Source organism: Mesoplodon densirostris, chromosome 1 (genome assembly GCF_025265405.1).
Source record: "Mesoplodon densirostris isolate mMesDen1 chromosome 1, mMesDen1 primary haplotype, whole genome shotgun sequence".
Classification (NCBI taxonomy): Eukaryota; Metazoa; Chordata; class Mammalia; order Artiodactyla; family Ziphiidae; genus Mesoplodon; species Mesoplodon densirostris.
The window spans coordinates 20,582,745-20,599,350 of NC_082661.1; the positions used below are offsets into that span (position 1 = coordinate 20,582,745).

Genomic DNA, 16,606 nt, shown 5'->3' on the forward strand with positions numbered 1-16,606 from the left:
CAATATATAGTATTTACATTATGAAACCAATGGTGATACGATAAACAATGATAAAGAAATAGTAAAAATAAACTCTAAAAAGCAAAGGTTTATATTCTTACAATGTGCTAATTATCATAATTGTATATAAAAATTTAAACATAGCAGAGCTTTCTGTTACAAAACTCTTAATCATCTGAGTTGTAGTCGTTACTTGCTAACGATTTACATGCAACATTTGCTAGTGCTGACACTTGATTTTTTCCCCCCAAGAAAGTGTGAGTAGATATTTATTTAAGAGCAGACATTAATTTACTTGTGGACAGAAAAAGATAAAACTGTACTCAAGATTAGTACTGGTCACAAGCCTCTTCTCTACAGAAATGATAAAAATAATAAGACTGAAAAAAATTCCAGAAAGGAGATGCATAGGCAAAGAGTACCATGAATGGCACAGCTCAAAAAATCTTGGGACCAATCAGACACACGTTTTCTCTCTCCTTCAATGATGAGAGGTCTATTTTGCCATCAAATTACAATGACTGTAGCAAGTAAGGGGCACCAGGTGTACAACTAATTAAACCCTGCAAAATACTAAGATGGGCAGTGGTGGCCAGAAGAAGGAACAACTTCTATATAATTCAAACTATATACAGCATAACTGGAATGCAGCTCATCCCAAACTGGCTGTGTGAAACAATTGGACCTTTATGATTTAATAGTTAAAATTATGACAAGTGTAATAATACAATAGATTTACATGGAAAGCAAGATCCAAGGGGCACTTTATATTATTTACTGTGTATTTCAATTTAAAAATAATTTTGCTAAGTATACATCTCAACTGAGGTCTATGTATAAAATGTCCTAATAGATAGATATTTACCTTTGGTGAGTTAAAGGCCTTTTTGTGACTTCTGTCTGAATTGCAGGCAGAATGCGAGATGTACATGCACATGTGGGAGAAACTCAACCTGAGGTAATCCAAAAGATGTGCGTGAGGAACCTGGAGGTACTCTGACGGTCAAGGCACACCAGAACCCAAACGGGCAACAGTGAGGATGGCAACGAGCAATGGAATGCCAGAATGGCGGTGAAACTTTTTTCACAACAGAAAGAGGAAGGCCTCTCGTACCAGCAGAATCCTGCATACATACACAAAAGAAAAAGCCATTTCATAGAACAAAAGCCAATTATATTGTGGGAAGTACAAACTGCAGAAAACCAGGAGTCCCTGGAAGAAAAACGACTGGTTCCCGCGAGAGAAAGGAGGACGCTCGGTTCTGCGCAGGGTCACTTGGTGAAGGCGGCCACCACCGCCCACAGCACCTCGTTGGTGCTGGCCTTCAGACACTCCACCTCAGGGTCTAAGTCCAGGAGCTGCCGCACCCGCTTGGTGGCTAGATCGTACTGCTCGTCCAGGAAGGGCGCGAACGCGTTCTCCAGGACGTCCGAGGCGTGGGCCAGGTAGATGAGGGCCAGCAGGCGCTTGTCCATGCGGTGAGGGTCGTTCACCCATTTGTCGAGAACGGCTTCCTGCACCTTCTTGATGAGGCGCTGCTTTATGTTGTTGTTGGTGAGGGGATGTGTCGTCATGTCAAAAAGAAGGAAGTTCTGTTTCTCGGTTGTCAACACGCCCTTTTCTACCAGGTTTTTAGCTAATCGTTCCCGCACGTTTCTTAACTGATAATGCAATTTTAACGGATTCCACGTCTCACCACTAAGTAATTCAATCCAGTTCTGGACCGTTTCTGGAGGCTGAGTCTCCTTAACGTGCTTTAGAGCTTCATCAAGAAGAACATCCCCTGTTGGAGCATCTGACTTACAAATCGACTTTCTTGTTAACAGACTTTTACGTCTCATTCCACAAGCCTCTAGCTGTAACCTTCCTCTCAACGCTAATTCAATTAACATACAGCCACGTAATCCAGATGATATACAGTCATTCCAAAAAGATGTGTAACCCTCTCGGTCCTTGAGGCCCAGAAGGAGCACCTCCTCCATCAGGGTCAGCCGCGTTTCCTTTGAGTCACCCTTGTCATCTTCGTCCTGCTTGTCGGCGGCGTTGCGGGAGGCCTCGGTGCGCCGCTGCATCAGCCCCGAGCTGCGCAGGGTCAGCGAGGTCATGGCTCCGGCCGAGGCACCGCGCCGGGCCGAGAGGGACGCGGGACTTGCCGGATTTCCCTCTTCCTCCCCCCGCGGCCCCCGACCGTGTTAAACCCGGGCGCTGGGGCGACGTCCGTCGGTAGCGGGGCCGGGTGCAGTCATGGGGAGACAGGCCGGGCGTCGGGGCGGGCGAGGGGCTCCTTCCTTCCTGCGGTCGCAGCCCAGGGGCTGCCGGAGCTCCGAGGCGGAGGCGGTGAAGGAGGAGGAAGCCTATCTTTTTTTTAACTAGTTTTTTTTTTAATTGTAAAAAATTATATACGTATGGTTAAAAGAAAGGATCAAAAGGATTATTAGTGAAAACATGTAGCTTCCACTCCAAATCTCCACATAGATTCGTGCATCCGTCCATAAATGGTATATATTATTACAAACATACACACAACACGCATTTCTTTTTAAACATAAGTGGACGTATTCACACCACTGCTTATCATTCAAGATTGTAACTTGGAGATTGTCCCCTTTCAGGAGGCAGTAACCTATATAACTTAATTAAAACCAGTAAGTGCTAACAAAATAGGTTTTTCTTTTTTTTTTTAACTGTACGCATGGCCTTTATTGTTTGCTACAGGAAGTGGAAGAGGCAGGGATGCGACAGCTCCGGCTCCTGGGGCGACTCCACAGATTGGGTCACCACCCTCGAAAAGTCCAATTAGGTTTTAAATAAACCAATCTACTCTCGAACAGGTTCTGCCACAATCTAATCAGCTTTTGGTTGCCACTAAGACTTTTATTATTCTGTGAAGCGGTGGTTCTCAAACTTGACCGACATTGGTATCACCTAGAAGGCTTGTTGCAACAGGTTGCTGAGGCCATCCTCAGAGTTTCTGACTCAAAGGTATGAGGTGGGTGTTGAGAAACCGTATTTATAGTAAATTATTTTTGCAATAAATTACAAATTACTGTAAAAAAAATAAATACCACGCAAGGCTGATGCTACTCAGAGAACCAACCGGTACTATGAATGCTGTATTAAACCCCGTTCCTCCCACCACCCAGCACCCTGGGAACCTCAAGAAGGGCCCAACAGCACACAGCCCTGAAGTAACTACCCAACTGACACCCACTCCGAGCCGGAACTAAGATAAAACGAACCTACCTTCGGCGCCTGGCGCATACCAGTACGTCATTTCCTTCCTACGAAACCCCGCCCACTTCACTTCCCTAACGTGATTAACGGCCGGCGGCCTAGAGGGAGCTGGGAATCACGTGAGTCGAGCGACGTCTTGCGAGGATTTTTTTAACCTCTCGCGAGACTTCACCCGCCTCCTCTATTCCTCCTTCCAGTGCCCGGCGTTAGTCCTCTCCCGCTCGCCGTTGAGTGAGGTATTCTTTTCCAGACCGAGTCGCCTAGTTGTCGCCGCGGAGCTTTTGCTTGCTGCTGCCGCTGTCGCAACCACCACTGGGCTGCTTTGCCGCGACCCCGTCCCGCCGCCACGCCCCCAGCCCCACACAAGGTAACAAACGCGATGAGGGAGAGAGTAAGGCCTCGCCGGGCTTCGGCCTCCCCCTAGTTGAAGCGGAGGCCTGAGGCCGAGGAGCGGGCCGCGCTGGAGAGGCCCGGGTGCCGGCCGAAGTGTCAGGAGCGCCGGCCTCCTCTTCCACCCAGAGTTGAGCCCTGAGCGGCCTCGGACGGGGTTGGGCTAGCCGCGGAAACCCAGCGGGTGGGGTTGGCATTTTAAGGACGCTCCGGGCCCTTCCGAGCCTGTTTGCGGGTGGGGCTCCGGGGGCCTCCGCTGGGTTCGTGTTTTCGGTTTCCTTGGAAGCTGAATTTCGAGGTCTGAAATGGTCGAGCAAGTTGTGGCGGGCTTTGAGGTGTTGGGTGACCGAGGGGGAGCAACCTGGCTTGCTCTAACCCTTTTGGAGTCCTTCCAGGCTGTGGTTGGACGGGGATGGTAAAACAGACGGGTCCTCGGAAACCCCGTATGTTTGCTAATAAAGCGAGAAAGAATTCTCTCCTGTCTTATTTTCTGGAGAAGAATGAGCCAGATTTGGTGAAAGCCACGTTCCTTAGATTGCCTAAATAGGGGAGTATCTGTGCTGTTTCTTTCATTGCCGAAAATGCATCGTCAGTATTTAAGTGACTGGGTTTTTGCTCTGGATAAGAGTTTCTAAACACATTCATACTAATTGAATAGCTCTTGTGGAGAGTTATTTGTGTAGTTAATCCAAAATCAGTTGGAATTGGTTTTGGAAGTATTTTTTAGTGCTTAAAAATCAGAAGCCTCAACTCTTTAAACAGTTTAGTGCCTTTTTGTGTGTGTGTGTGACAGTATAACAATCCTGTTAATTGAGCCTAACACAGTGCCTTCCCTGTTACAGGACTTTAAAGAAAATCAGAAGTTCTTCTTTTTTCTCTTACCTCTTGTTTTCTGTTCCTATATGGAAATTGTCTGACATGTTTATAATCATCAGAATACTTGAAGTTTGTGTTTGGCTCACAGCTTTTCTCTGAATTGAAAGTAAAGGTAGCAGTGATAAACTACGCTGCAGTGAATTATAATAATGAGTTGGGAGCAAAATTGGTTAGGGTTGATTCAGGCAGACAGGGAAAATTATTTTTTATGGTTTTTTTTTGTTGTTGTTGTTCCATTTTCATGGCCTTACTCTTTTTATTTTCTCCAGATGTCGGAGGATCTAGCAAAGCAACTGGCAAGCTACAAAGCTCAACTCCAGCAAGTTGAAGCTGCGCTGTCTGGAAATGGAGAAAACGAAGATTTGCTAAAATTAAAGAAAGATTTGCAAGTAAGTATGAGGGGACACTTACAGTTACATTGCTTGAAAAGAATGTTTCTGTGTTTTACAAATGATCTATTGTGAAGAATCTGTGGGTATCCAGAACACCGTTTGGAGGGAGTGTTTCATCCCTTTACACTCCTTGTGTGTACAAGTGTGTACGCACATAGGCATACATGGCTTCTAGGAGTAGGGTTGCTTCCTCAGTTTGTGTACATCAAAATGATTGAAGCATTGTTCTTTGTTAACATCAACCTTGTATGCTCATATAATTTTTAAAAATAAGAGTTAACGTTAGAAGTCATTGTCAAACTTTCTAGAGAAAGAGGTACATACAACTTTACAAGGAATCGCACTTCTGGGTTTTATATATATATATATATAAATATAAATTATTTATTTATTTATTTATTTATGGCTGTGTTGGGTCTTCGTTTCTGTGTGAGGGCTTTCTCTAGTTGCGGCAAGCGGGGGCCACTCTTCATCGCGGTGCGCGGGCCTTTCACTATCGCGGCCTCTCTTGTTGCGGAGCACAGGCTCCAGACGCGCAGGCTCAGTAGTTGTGGCTCACGGGCCCAGTTGCTCCGCAGCATGTGGGATCTTCCCAGACCAGGGCTCGAACCCGTATCCCCTGCATTGGCAGGCAGATGCTCAACCACTGCGCCATCAGGGAAGCCCCGCACTTCTGTTTTTAAAGACCTGGAAAAGGAATTTTAGTTCAAAGGGTAACTAAAATTAAAGGAGGAAAATATAACCTGATTAAGATTCTTTTTAATGCCAAAATATTCTTTGAAAATGAAATAGAGCGCGCATGCCAGAGATCCTGTGTGTAACAGAGCTAGCTCTAGTGCCTTGTGTTGAAAACACGTTATAAAAGTACCTAAAGAGATGCTTGTTTTCTGCATAAATGTTATATAATGTTTGAACTTAAGGCTAGGTTTTACATGTAGTTTTTGACACTTGTTAGCAACTTAAAATTAAACCAAATCTATGTGAGAAGGAGATCTTAATTTGTTCTTTTTGTTGTGGAAGGGCAGTAAGTATGAAACCTGCTTTTTAAAACTTGCTCTGGGGTTTCGAGACAAACATAAAAGCATGATAGTAAATATCTGTTATTTCTCAGAACAACAGGTTGATTAATAAAAATACCATATATAATACTTGTAAATATGTATGAGTTTTCATCTTAACAAATTTGTGAACTTAAAATTCTGAACCTGAGTTTTTGGAAAGTTTTAAAAGATGTTTTGATTAGATGGTCTATGTTCACTGATTCAAAACAAAATTTGAATCATCTTCATCCTATCTAAGTAATCCTTCCCCTCCCTTTATATCATTCTTTTGCCCATTAAAATTATTAAATTTTAGGGATATTAGAACTGCAAACAAATGAAACTTATGTGAAATGGGGTCCAGATTCAGGATTCTGAAAGCGCTTACCTGGGCATAATTAAGATGAGTTAAATATTTTGGGGTTCAAATTCTGGATTTAGGATAGACTTTCATGAAGTTGCAATAGTATGTTTTTTTTCTAAAAACACAGAAACCAGGGCCCCTCTTCAATACGTAGAAATCAGGCCAGTGGATTTCAAGGAGCCAGTCAATAAGAAAAAGATGTTTTGGGAGCAGTTTCTCCCACTCTCAGGCCAACTTTCTTCTTGCCTCAAGGAGAGAGCCTGGCATGCCCCATCTCTCTGTCTCTCTGTCTCTCTGTCTCTCTGTCTCTCTCTCTCTCTCTTTTTCTTAAACCCAACTTAAACGCAGTGCTTCATTTCTTTGAAGAAAATAAAACGTCATATGCTAATGTTGTATACATTGCTTCCTGGGGAGTAGGAGGGAGGGGTATATGTGGAACTGGTGGAGGGGGGAGTTGGGAGTGAAGACTGAGAACATTATTATGAGGTCTTTTTAGTACTTACAGAGTAAATTGTCAGAGCCTGGGCAGAATTGTCTTATTAGGACATGATCCATAGTGGAAATACTATTGGGAGACAGACCATTGTGGTAGGCATTGTAGTAACCAGGTAAGTGGCTTACTTAGGGTTCGGTTAATAATGACCTGGGGGCCATTTATCTGTAAAATGTCCTGTTTTCTGTAACCGTTGTTTTTTTTTTTTTTTTTTTTTTTTGCGGTACGCGGGCCTCTCACTGTTGTGGCCTCTCCCGTTGCGGAGCACAGGCTCCGGATGCGCAGGCTCAGCGGCCATGGCTCACGGGCCCAGCCGCTCCGTGGCATGTGGGATCTTCCTGGACCGGGGCACGAACCCGTGTCCCCTGCATCGGCAGGCGGACTCTCAACCACTGCGCCACCAGGGAAGCCCTCTGTAACCATTTTGAAAAGCATTGTCCAATAGAAGTTTCTGTGGTGATGGAGATGTTCTATATCTCCTGTGTAATAATATAGCCACTACCCACATGTGGCTGTCGAATATTTGGAATAAGACTAGGATGGCCGAAGAGCTGAATTTTTAATTTTTTTTAAGTAGCTATATGTGGCTACCATATCAGATGGCACAGATTTAGAAGCATAAGTTCTAACACTTGAGTTAGAAATAATAGAGAATGTTTTTCCTGACCAGTCTTGACTTTGGATTCTTTTCCTCTTATTCTGTCATGGAAAAAAAAATCATTTTGGTGACTAGAAATAGGTCTGTTCTGAATTGAAAACTACTCAAAGGTGGAAGGCATCATTTAGGATTACATAAAATTCTGGAAAGTTTTTTGCTATCTGCTTCCATCTAGTAATTGTTATCTCCATTGACTACAGCTACAGCTTCTATTTTGTCATAGGTTTTTTTGTGTGTGTTTGTTTGTTTTTTTTAATCCTTTTCCTTCTCTGCATTCTGGGATATACCTTGTGCCATTGATATTTAATCCTGCCTTTTATATTTGCTGAAGAATCTGTTCAGACTGATGACTTGAGTTTGTGGCCTCCTTTATTTTCTTGTGTTTCTTTTATGGAATATCCTTACTCTGGTTAAAACTTTGTTTGCCCTTTCATTTATGCAAAATGTTCTTTCAGCATGTTTTTCAGTGACCCTCATTTTGCTAGTAAGGCTTCTATGTTTATTTCTTTATGTACTATCTTTCATATAAAGTTACTCAACAGGCAGCAGATTAATTTACTAAAGTCCTAATTGCCTTTCTTTTTTCACTTAAAAGAAGTGGGTTTAGTAAAATCCAGGCTAGCTAGTTGGCTAGCTCCCCAGGCAGTCTCTGATAATCACAAAAAATAGTCAATTTATTAGGCTGTTTGCTGAATACACTGGTTCTAAAGGAGGCAGGGGTCAAGTCACTTGTCTCATATGTTACAGTGGCTCTGCATCCCCGAAACGCCTTCCTTCAGTAAGCAGAGTGCTTGAGTGCACACCCTTTGACCTGCTGATATGTAGATCACAACATCTGATGCTTCCTGGGATTGCCGATTACTGTAACTGCTGCCCATCTGTCAATGAAGGAGCAGTTTCAGAACTCAGACTTGGGGGAGGAAAAGTAATTAATGGTATGTACCTTTAAGAACTCCCTCATACATAAAATAGTTTCTCTAATACTTTGGTCCATATACACATGTGAAGAAAAAAAGAAGAAACATTTAGAAGGGTCTTCATAGTTGTTGGAAGGGGTATGTAAAACATGGCAAAGTAAAGAGACAACTAGAGATAAATGCTCCAGATTTTTTAAAGTGTCATTTCAGTGCAGGACTCTGGAAATTATAACATGCACAGCTTTTCAGGACCCTTTTCTTTGGTGAAAATGTATTTCCTTATGAAAATATAGTGGGGAGATGTTTTATCCCAAGACAAGTAGAGTTCTAAATCTTGAGACCTACAAACACAGACTTCATGTTTGTGCTTTAGTAGTTAAATGATCCCTAGTTAAATGGAATTATTTAATGATAGGGATTGTATGGGCTCTTGAGTCAGGCTTATTGGATTATATTCTTGGCCCTAAAAGTGGTTAATTAAAAACAAGACTGGATAATTTACTCTCCTTCTTTGTGTAGTACATGATCTATTTATTTAGAAGTTCTTTGTATTTGCAAAAGATTGTCTTATTAAAAAGTATTTGAGTGGATATTTGGCACCTAATAAAACTTTCATTAAAGATGTTAATCTACTGAATTTTTAACTTAAATCTGAGTCTTCTAGTTTTTTCATTCATAAAATTTTTTAATTAATAAAACTGATCTTTTTCCAAGGGCTTTAATAATCCTTTTTTTTTTCTAAGGCTCAAATATAAGTTTTTAAGAAATAGCCAGGAAGATTTAAAATCTTTAGGAGAGAAGTAACATTAAACTTTCTTGGCTATTGAACCAGAACTACTATTATAAAACCTCAATGGGAACCAGAAGAAACTCAATACAGAGTATTACTTTGCTCATTTTTCTCCCAGAACATACAATGTGATGTTTAAGGTATTTTATTTGCAACAGCAGAGGAACAGGTATGCAAGTTCTTAAAATAAATCAGATAAGGTGATGCATAATATGAGTCTTCATCAGAGTAAAAATATAGCAGATTGGTAGCAGAATCTATCAATTTGTACTATTTCTTAAGTTTTTTAACCAACCCTACTAAACACCTTTAAAGTCAGTAAGTGTAAGCCTGAGTTGGAAAATATATTTGCCACACAGAAAGGTTTTGCCTACCTGTGTGTGTTACATTTATTTTGTTTTTTTCTTTTAAACGGAGCTGTGCTAATGTGCTTAACATTAAGGTATTGGGATATTTTAAATCTGACTTGGTAATTTGCTTACCCAGATGGGATAGGTTTTATAATAAATGAATAGAGAAACTACTGTTTTTAAAAATATATCTACAGTACTTTGGTAGAAATATGTATGAGCAGGAACATTTTTATTACTAATAAGGCTGCTTCAGGTGTTTGGGGGTTTTTGAGGGGGAGCTCACCTGTTGGCAGGCAGTTAATACGACTGTCAAGCAGTGCCCTGTAAAAAGTGCAGTTGCGCGACGTACACGTGACAGTGATGTGAGAGAAAAGTGATCTTGAATCTAGGTCAGTGCCTTACAGTTGACTGTTTCTCATCTTTAGAGAGATCTATTCAGCTAAAATAGGTGCTTAAAAATAATGTACAGTGTAAATTCAAGTCTACCCTATTTCTGTTAGTATTTGAGGTTAATTAAATTGGAAGGCAACTGCCTGGGTTTAAATCCCAGCACCAGTGTATAAAATACTGTATCTCAGTTTCTACATGGGGATAATCACAGTATCTACATCATAGTATTGTTATGAACTGCAAATAAATATGTGTAGCGTACTTAATGAGTGCTATGTGGTATGAGAGCTGTTATCAAAAACAGAAAGAACTTGCTTGTTGAAAGTAGTTGACAATGTGAATTATAAAAATAATGTTAATGGTTTTTGTTTTTCCTTTTTAGGAAGTTATAGAACTAACCAAAGACCTTCTGTCAACTCAGCCTTCTGAAACGCTGGCAAGTTCAGACAATTTTGCTTCTACTCAGCCCACTCATTCATGGAAAGTAGGAGACAAGTGTATGGCAATCTGGAGTGAAGATGGACAGTAAGTGTAGAAAAAACTGTAACTATAACATGAAATAGTAAAGTACAATGGTAAGGTGATTTTATTCAGCTTGAACTACCCTATTTTAATCTTTGTATAATAGCCAGTATGACTTATAGAACGAATTTGATTCTTGGGTGGTTACCATTAATACAGTTGAATTTTTAGCTTTAGGTTAAGTTTTAGGGCAGAAGAATGGCTTGGATCCTAGAGGAAATAAACATGAAAGTAGAGGAAAATGAATGGATATTTTAAAAAAAATAGTCTAAATTCTTTTTTCCTTGAATTGAAAATTGAGTAATGGTTGGTTATCTTAGACTTTTGTGAAGCACAATACTGAAATTATTCCTATAAGAAGTATCTTTTCTCAAAAGAGATTGACTAAAGCACATATAGTAGACATGTAAGAGACTTCCTTGGCAATATTTTGGTTAGGACTTCCTTTTTTAAAAGCAGATGGCTAACTCGAGCCACTATTATCTTTGCCAAAGGGACATTTGATTACAGGAGTTTCATTTTAGACAAATTCAGTAGTTGAATCACTGCAGTATAAGTCTTGTAGGCTGAGTGCTAAACCTTTACTCACCTGCTTACAGCCATGATATCTTTACAGGTGTTATGAAGCGGAGATCGAGGAGATAGATGAAGAAAACGGCACCGCTGCAATCACTTTTGCTGGCTATGGCAATGCTGAAGTGACTCCACTGTTGAACCTCAAGCCTGTAGAAGAAGGAAGGAAGGCAAAGGAGGACAGTGGCAACAAACCCATGTCAAAGTAAGTGACTTAGCATTTTAAATGTAATCTTCCCCATTTGGGTACTTGAGGTGTCTGCAGAACCTATGCAGGCTAGACTAGAGTAAGAAACTTATAATACTGTTTACCATTTTTTTGAAGATTAGCAGTGTATGGTCAACATTGTCTGTATATGTATGCCTAGGTAAAGTGAAGACATTTTGGTTCCCACTTAGGCATTTAATGAATAATTATTAAGAGGATTCTATATATTGATACTTCTCACTAAACCAGGTTCTGGGTTCCATCACAGCAAAGAAGAACAAATTAGGCCTTGTCCTGACTGAGTTTATAGTCTAAAGAACAAACACATAATTAAAGAAGAACTTTAATAATAAAGTGTAAAAGTAATGGAGGGAACATAATGGGTACTTTTAGGGAACAAAGAAAAGGTACCTAAACTGCATTTTAGTCATCAGGGCAAACTTCTTTGAGGAAATGATGTGTAAACAGAGATTTGAAAAGAACAGGTGTTAGCCAGTTAATGAACTAGAAGGTACGATCTTGGGCAAGCTGCTGAACTTCTGTTTCCTCATCTGTGAAACAGGGACAATAGTATATCCGTTATGGGGTTGTAAGGATTAAATGACAGCATGAGTAAAACATGTAGCACAGTTCTTGACATGTAGTAAGATCTCACTCAGTAAATGTTTACATTTAAAGAAGAAAACAAGGTGGGAACATAGAGGTAACAGAAAGAAATTCCTTTGGTAAAAACTTGGGACTCAAGGGTGGGTGGTTTGACAAGAGGAGGTTAGAGAGGCAGAGGCCAGATCATAAAAAGCTTGAAAGCCATGAATGCATTTCAAGTAGAGAGGATCTGATGTGTTCAGATTGGAGCTTTTGAATGATTACTGGCAGCAGAGAGAAGGCAGCTACTGCTGTCATCCAGGTGTAAGATGATTGTGGACCTGAACCCAGGGAGTAGCAGTTAAGGATGGACCCGTGTATAGTTTGAGAGGTATTTAAGAGATAGAATGAACAATTTTCAGTTCTGCATATTTGCCAGAACTTGCTATCTTTTGGATTTGTCAGGAGTTTTCAAAACTTAAGTTGCTACATAAATATATTTGAAATTGGGAAAATTATATCATCTATTAAAATAAATTTGGTTTAAGCATCCCAATAAGAAAGATTGTAGAATAACATGACATTTCTATTTTTAGTCTTTGATATTTGTGTAAAAACCACACTTCATAGTAGTGATTATATGATACAGAGGAGTCTAGATCATATAGCCTTGTTTTTAAAGACCTTTCTTCGTCCTTCTTTTGGTGAGAAGTCAGTGTTAACAGACTGAGCAGAAATTATTGAGAGGGCTTTAGGCTCTGATTGGAAAACCCTAGTTGTTTTTGTTTTAAGAATTGTTAGCTATGATTTCCCTTTGTACTGCTGTGCTCTTCCAATCTACATGAAATAGTTTTATCTGCATTGAATCTCTTCATACAGTTTTTCCAAATGCAGCATGTCACACTTGCTAACTGCCCATTTAACAATTGATACAGGTTTAGATAGCTTTTAATATTGAAACTCATCCTATTCCTAAAACACAACTGGCAAAAGCCATGTAAACGGCAAATTAAAAGTCATAGTTGAAATGTTTGATTAAATGGGTAATAGATTACTACACTTGCGTTCAAAAGCTTCCAAGGATACTGTATATTTCAAATAACATTTATTTCTTAGTAGTCCTGAGTTATCGGTATTGATGTTAGCTTTTATTTGTGGGGTGAAGAATGTGTAAGTTCATTAGGTTTGGGGGTTTTTTTGGGGGGGTGGGGGCAGTGGTTGCACTGCTAAGTATCTCTAAGGAAGTCATCTTGTAAATCTTAAGAGTTGACAGTTACCTGTTCTGTCCACACAGAAAAGAAATGATTGCCCAGCAGCGTGAATATAAAAAGAAGAAAGCTTTGAAAAAAGCACAGAGAATAAAAGAACTTGAACAAGAAAGAGAGGACCAGAAGGTGAAATGGCAGCAGTTCAACAACAGAGCCTATTCTAAAAACAAAAAAGGCCAGGTTAGTAAATCCTTTCATCATACTTTGTGAATTTGCAAAGTGCAACTGTCATTAAAATAAAGCGAGCACAAAATAACTTGAAAATGAAAAAGGAGGTTCATAGATTTAACGAAATAGTAACGGGATCTTGAATTCAGAATCCTCTTTAATCTTCATTTTGACTTACTGAAAAATATCTCCATTAGCCACTGTCTCTGCAGTGGAAGCACTATGAATGAGTTTATACCAGGAATTATAAAAGATCTAGGTTATTTCCTTTTATTAAAGAAAATTTTTTTTTTAATAAATGTATTTATTTTATTTATTTTTGGATGTGTTGAGTCTTCATCGCTGCGCATGGGCTTTCTCTAGTTGCAGTGAATGGGAGCTACTCTTTGTTGTGGCAGGCAGGCTTCTCATTGCAGTGGCTTCTCTTCTTGCAGAGCACGGGCTCTAGGCGCATGGGCTTCAGTAGTTGTGGCACGTGGGCTCAGTAGTTGTGGCTCGCAGGCTCTAGAGCGTGGGCTCAGTAGTTGTGGCGCGTGGGCTTAGTTGCTCCGCGGCATGTGGGATCCTCCCGGACCAGGGCATGAACCCGTGTCCCCTGCATTGGCAGGCGGATTCCCAGCCACTGCGCCACCAGGGAAATCCCTGATTTCCTTTTATAAACTAAAATTTGAAAAATTATTTGCTATCTTACATACTGCTTAGAGTGTATTGAACCCTACCTGATTTGTTAACATGCCTTATGTTGGGTATCACTAGTGAGTTTTATGAGCACTCAGGTTCCCTTGAGGTACTTTTCCTTATAGGTGTGTTTTGGAATTTTAATTTTTTCCAAAACTAATTAAGAATTGTTTGTTTCATTTCTCCTAGGTAAAGAGGAGTATTTTTGCTTCACCTGAGAGTGTAACTGGCAAAGTTGGAGTAGGAACTTGTGGAATTGCTGATAAACCTATGACACAGTATCAAGATACCTCTAAATACAATGTTAGGCATTTGATGCCTCAATAATCAGAAAAACTGTTGGATTTCATCTCTGCAGGGCTTTACATTTACCTTTTTATCCTTATATTTTTCTAAAGGTAAATTATTTGTTAGAGGAGTAAGGAAGATACCATTGTCGTCATTGTTTGACTTCAGTAGAATGAAACTTGAAGAAATTGTATTTGATAACTGCTATTCATTTAAACTTTTTTCATTACTACTACCAGTTTCCTCAAAGTTTGTTGGATAAAGCAACTTTTCTAGATAGATGCTGAGTAAATACAGCGCTTAGATGAATCATTGATCTTCCTAGTATCAGGCCCCCACTTAATGGATGGCATATACGTTTTGTAAGGTTCTAACTGGGAAGTTTCAGATGCTTTGAACTTAACACATATTCTAGCAATTCACTGGAACATCAAGGCAAAATACCAACCTGCTAAAGAGCTTCTCTTCATTTTTTTTTTTATCTTCAGCTTAAACCTAGCTGTTGCCCAGTTAACCTAAAAGTAGGTTAATTTGTAAATGGCAGAGTTTTTTCTGAGGTTTTTCTCAACTCGTTTCCTAAGCCTATTAGGCCATCTCTAAAATTGATCCAGCTCTGTATTATTTTCATTGAATTTTAGTTTTATGTAAGAAACCATGTTTAGGACCAGCTACCTTTTCTAATGTTTTTTTTTTTTTTTGGTTTTTTGTACGTTTGCTTTCCTCCTGTGTTGATTTTCACTTATGGTAGTGGTACCATTTTTTGGATGTGTAATGTTTATATGAGAAAACAAAAAGCTGATGTATAGCCCTGTATACAATGTAGATACTATTTTTGTAAAAAACCAAGGCTAAATTAATGAACAAGAGTACCGAATGTTTCATCATTAAAAAGTTACTGTATTTCTTGTGCATTAATCTGACCATAATTTCCCTGTATATTATGTTCACGTAGCTGAGTTTGTAATTTTTGTTAACTAGATCAAGTTATCAGCATTTGTTGGTAAGTGAACATCACAGTTATCCTGAGTTGAGTTTAAGCCAAATGTATGCGTAGAAAAGGGTCTTCCTATTAATGGAAGATGGTGATTTTTAAGATGTGTAATAATTTCAGTTTTTGTATGTTTAACTTTTATTAAATAAAGTGTTTTTAAAATCTCCAGGGTGTGTTAACAGAAAGGTGAAGTTAGCTGCCAGCATTGATATAGTGATTAAGCATACATCATTTCCACAGGGAAGAATATTGAGTGTGTAATAAATGTTCTGATAAATCCTATGTGCTCCTTATATTGGACATAAGAAATTGGAAAGGACAGACTAGTTTTATTTTAAGGGTTGTGCTTGCATAGGGGTGTTTGTAAGTTTTTGGTAGAAAGGGAAAATAAAAATTTTTATTTCATTAAGAAAAAAAAATTTTTATTGCATGAATTTTAATTTTTTTGGTAAATTGAAGCTTTTTAAAGAAGTTTTTGGCCACGCAGCACAGCATGTGGGATCTTAGTTCCTGGACCAGGGATCAAACCCGTGCCCCCTGCAGTGGAAGCTCGGAGTCTTAACCACTGGACCGCCAGGGAAGTCTGGTAAATTGAAACTTTCAGGAGGACAGTGATGAGAGAGAATTCCTCATGTCTCCATCTCCCTCCCAACCCAGGAGATCACTGTTGTTTTGTTTTTTTGTTTCTCTCCCTGTAATTTATGGCCAAAGGGTAGAGCACATAGGACAGAATGAAAGGTGAAGTAGTTTTTCAATACAAGGCACAAAGTACAGTAGAAAAGGAGCTACTTAGCCCGAAGAACTTCTAAATATACTAATGGTCTTGTTACCAGTATAACAAACTTTAAATCAATGGTATCCTTAAAGTGTTGCAAGGGAACCCTAGTAATTAAAAAGCACTGGAAAGAAATTTGGTATAACTCTGTGGCCATACAAAGTGGTTTTTGGTGAGATTATCTTGGTATGTTTGCTGGAGTAATAGTTCACTTGGTGTTTGTGTAGGCAAGACTTGTGTTGAGACTTGTGCCTCCTTTGACTCTATGGGCCTTCCTTTCCGCACATTAATTTTCCTGGCGGGCTTTGCAGTAGGAGGAGAGAAAAAGGGGGAAAAAAAGTGACTGTGTTGTAGAAAACATTTTTTAACAAATAGGCATATAGCATGAAGAGCCTGTGTGTCAAAGACCTAGATGTGGTCCTTTGTAAAGTCCTGTTGTCAGGATGATGATAGTGTCTCTGGACTAAACTTAAAAATTAGGAATCCTGGGGGGACCTGTCTCGTAGTGGATGCTGAAGTTGAGAAATGCTTAATGACGAGCAAGATACCAATGGTATTTTACAAATGCAGGTGGTTAAGCTCTCAATATTCTAAAATCAGATATGATGCTTGGTCTGTGAAGGTTTGTTATAAAATTTAGAGGTTACCCTCT

General features: G+C 39.7%; 2 protein-coding genes across 2 annotated transcripts; one reads left to right on the forward strand and one right to left on the reverse strand.

Moving 5' to 3' along the window:
- Positions 1–244: 244 nt before the first annotated feature.
- LOC132492807 (Golgi phosphoprotein 3-like) lies at positions 245–3,257 on the reverse strand. The gene is made up of 2 exons (XM_060102710.1): positions 3,245–3,257; positions 245–2,370 (listed from the first exon to the last, which is right to left on the reverse strand). The coding sequence occupies exon 2, from the start codon at positions 2,104–2,106 to the stop codon at positions 1,273–1,275; it is 834 nt and encodes a 277-aa protein (XP_059958693.1). The 5' UTR covers positions 2,107–2,370; positions 3,245–3,257; the 3' UTR covers positions 245–1,272.
- Positions 3,258–3,418: 161 nt separating this feature from the next.
- Positions 3,419–15,345, forward strand: SMNDC1 (survival motor neuron domain containing 1). Its single transcript, XM_060099761.1, has 6 exons — positions 3,419–3,602; positions 4,771–4,890; positions 10,281–10,423; positions 11,037–11,198; positions 13,081–13,234; positions 14,090–15,345. Exons 2-6 carry the CDS (start codon positions 4,771–4,773, stop codon positions 14,225–14,227), a joined length of 717 nt encoding a protein of 238 aa, XP_059955744.1. The 5' UTR covers positions 3,419–3,602; the 3' UTR covers positions 14,228–15,345.
- Positions 15,346–16,606: the final 1,261 nt, after the last annotated feature.

Bases quoted from the DNA above. Each gene is read 5' to 3' on its own strand.
- LOC132492807 (XM_060102710.1), bottom strand. From the start codon at position 2,106: ATGACCTCGCTGACCCTGCGCAGCTCGGGGCTGATGCAGCGGCGCACC.
- SMNDC1 (XM_060099761.1), top strand. From the start codon at position 4,771: ATGTCGGAGGATCTAGCAAAGCAACTGGCAAGCTACAAAGCTCAACTC. The intron at 11,199-13,080 runs GTAAGTGACTTA...CTGTCCACACAG, and splicing joins GGCAACAAACCCATGTCAAA to AAAAGAAATGATTGCCCAGC. The intron at 13,235-14,089 runs GTTAGTAAATCC...CATTTCTCCTAG, and splicing joins CTAAAAACAAAAAAGGCCAG to GTAAAGAGGAGTATTTTTGC.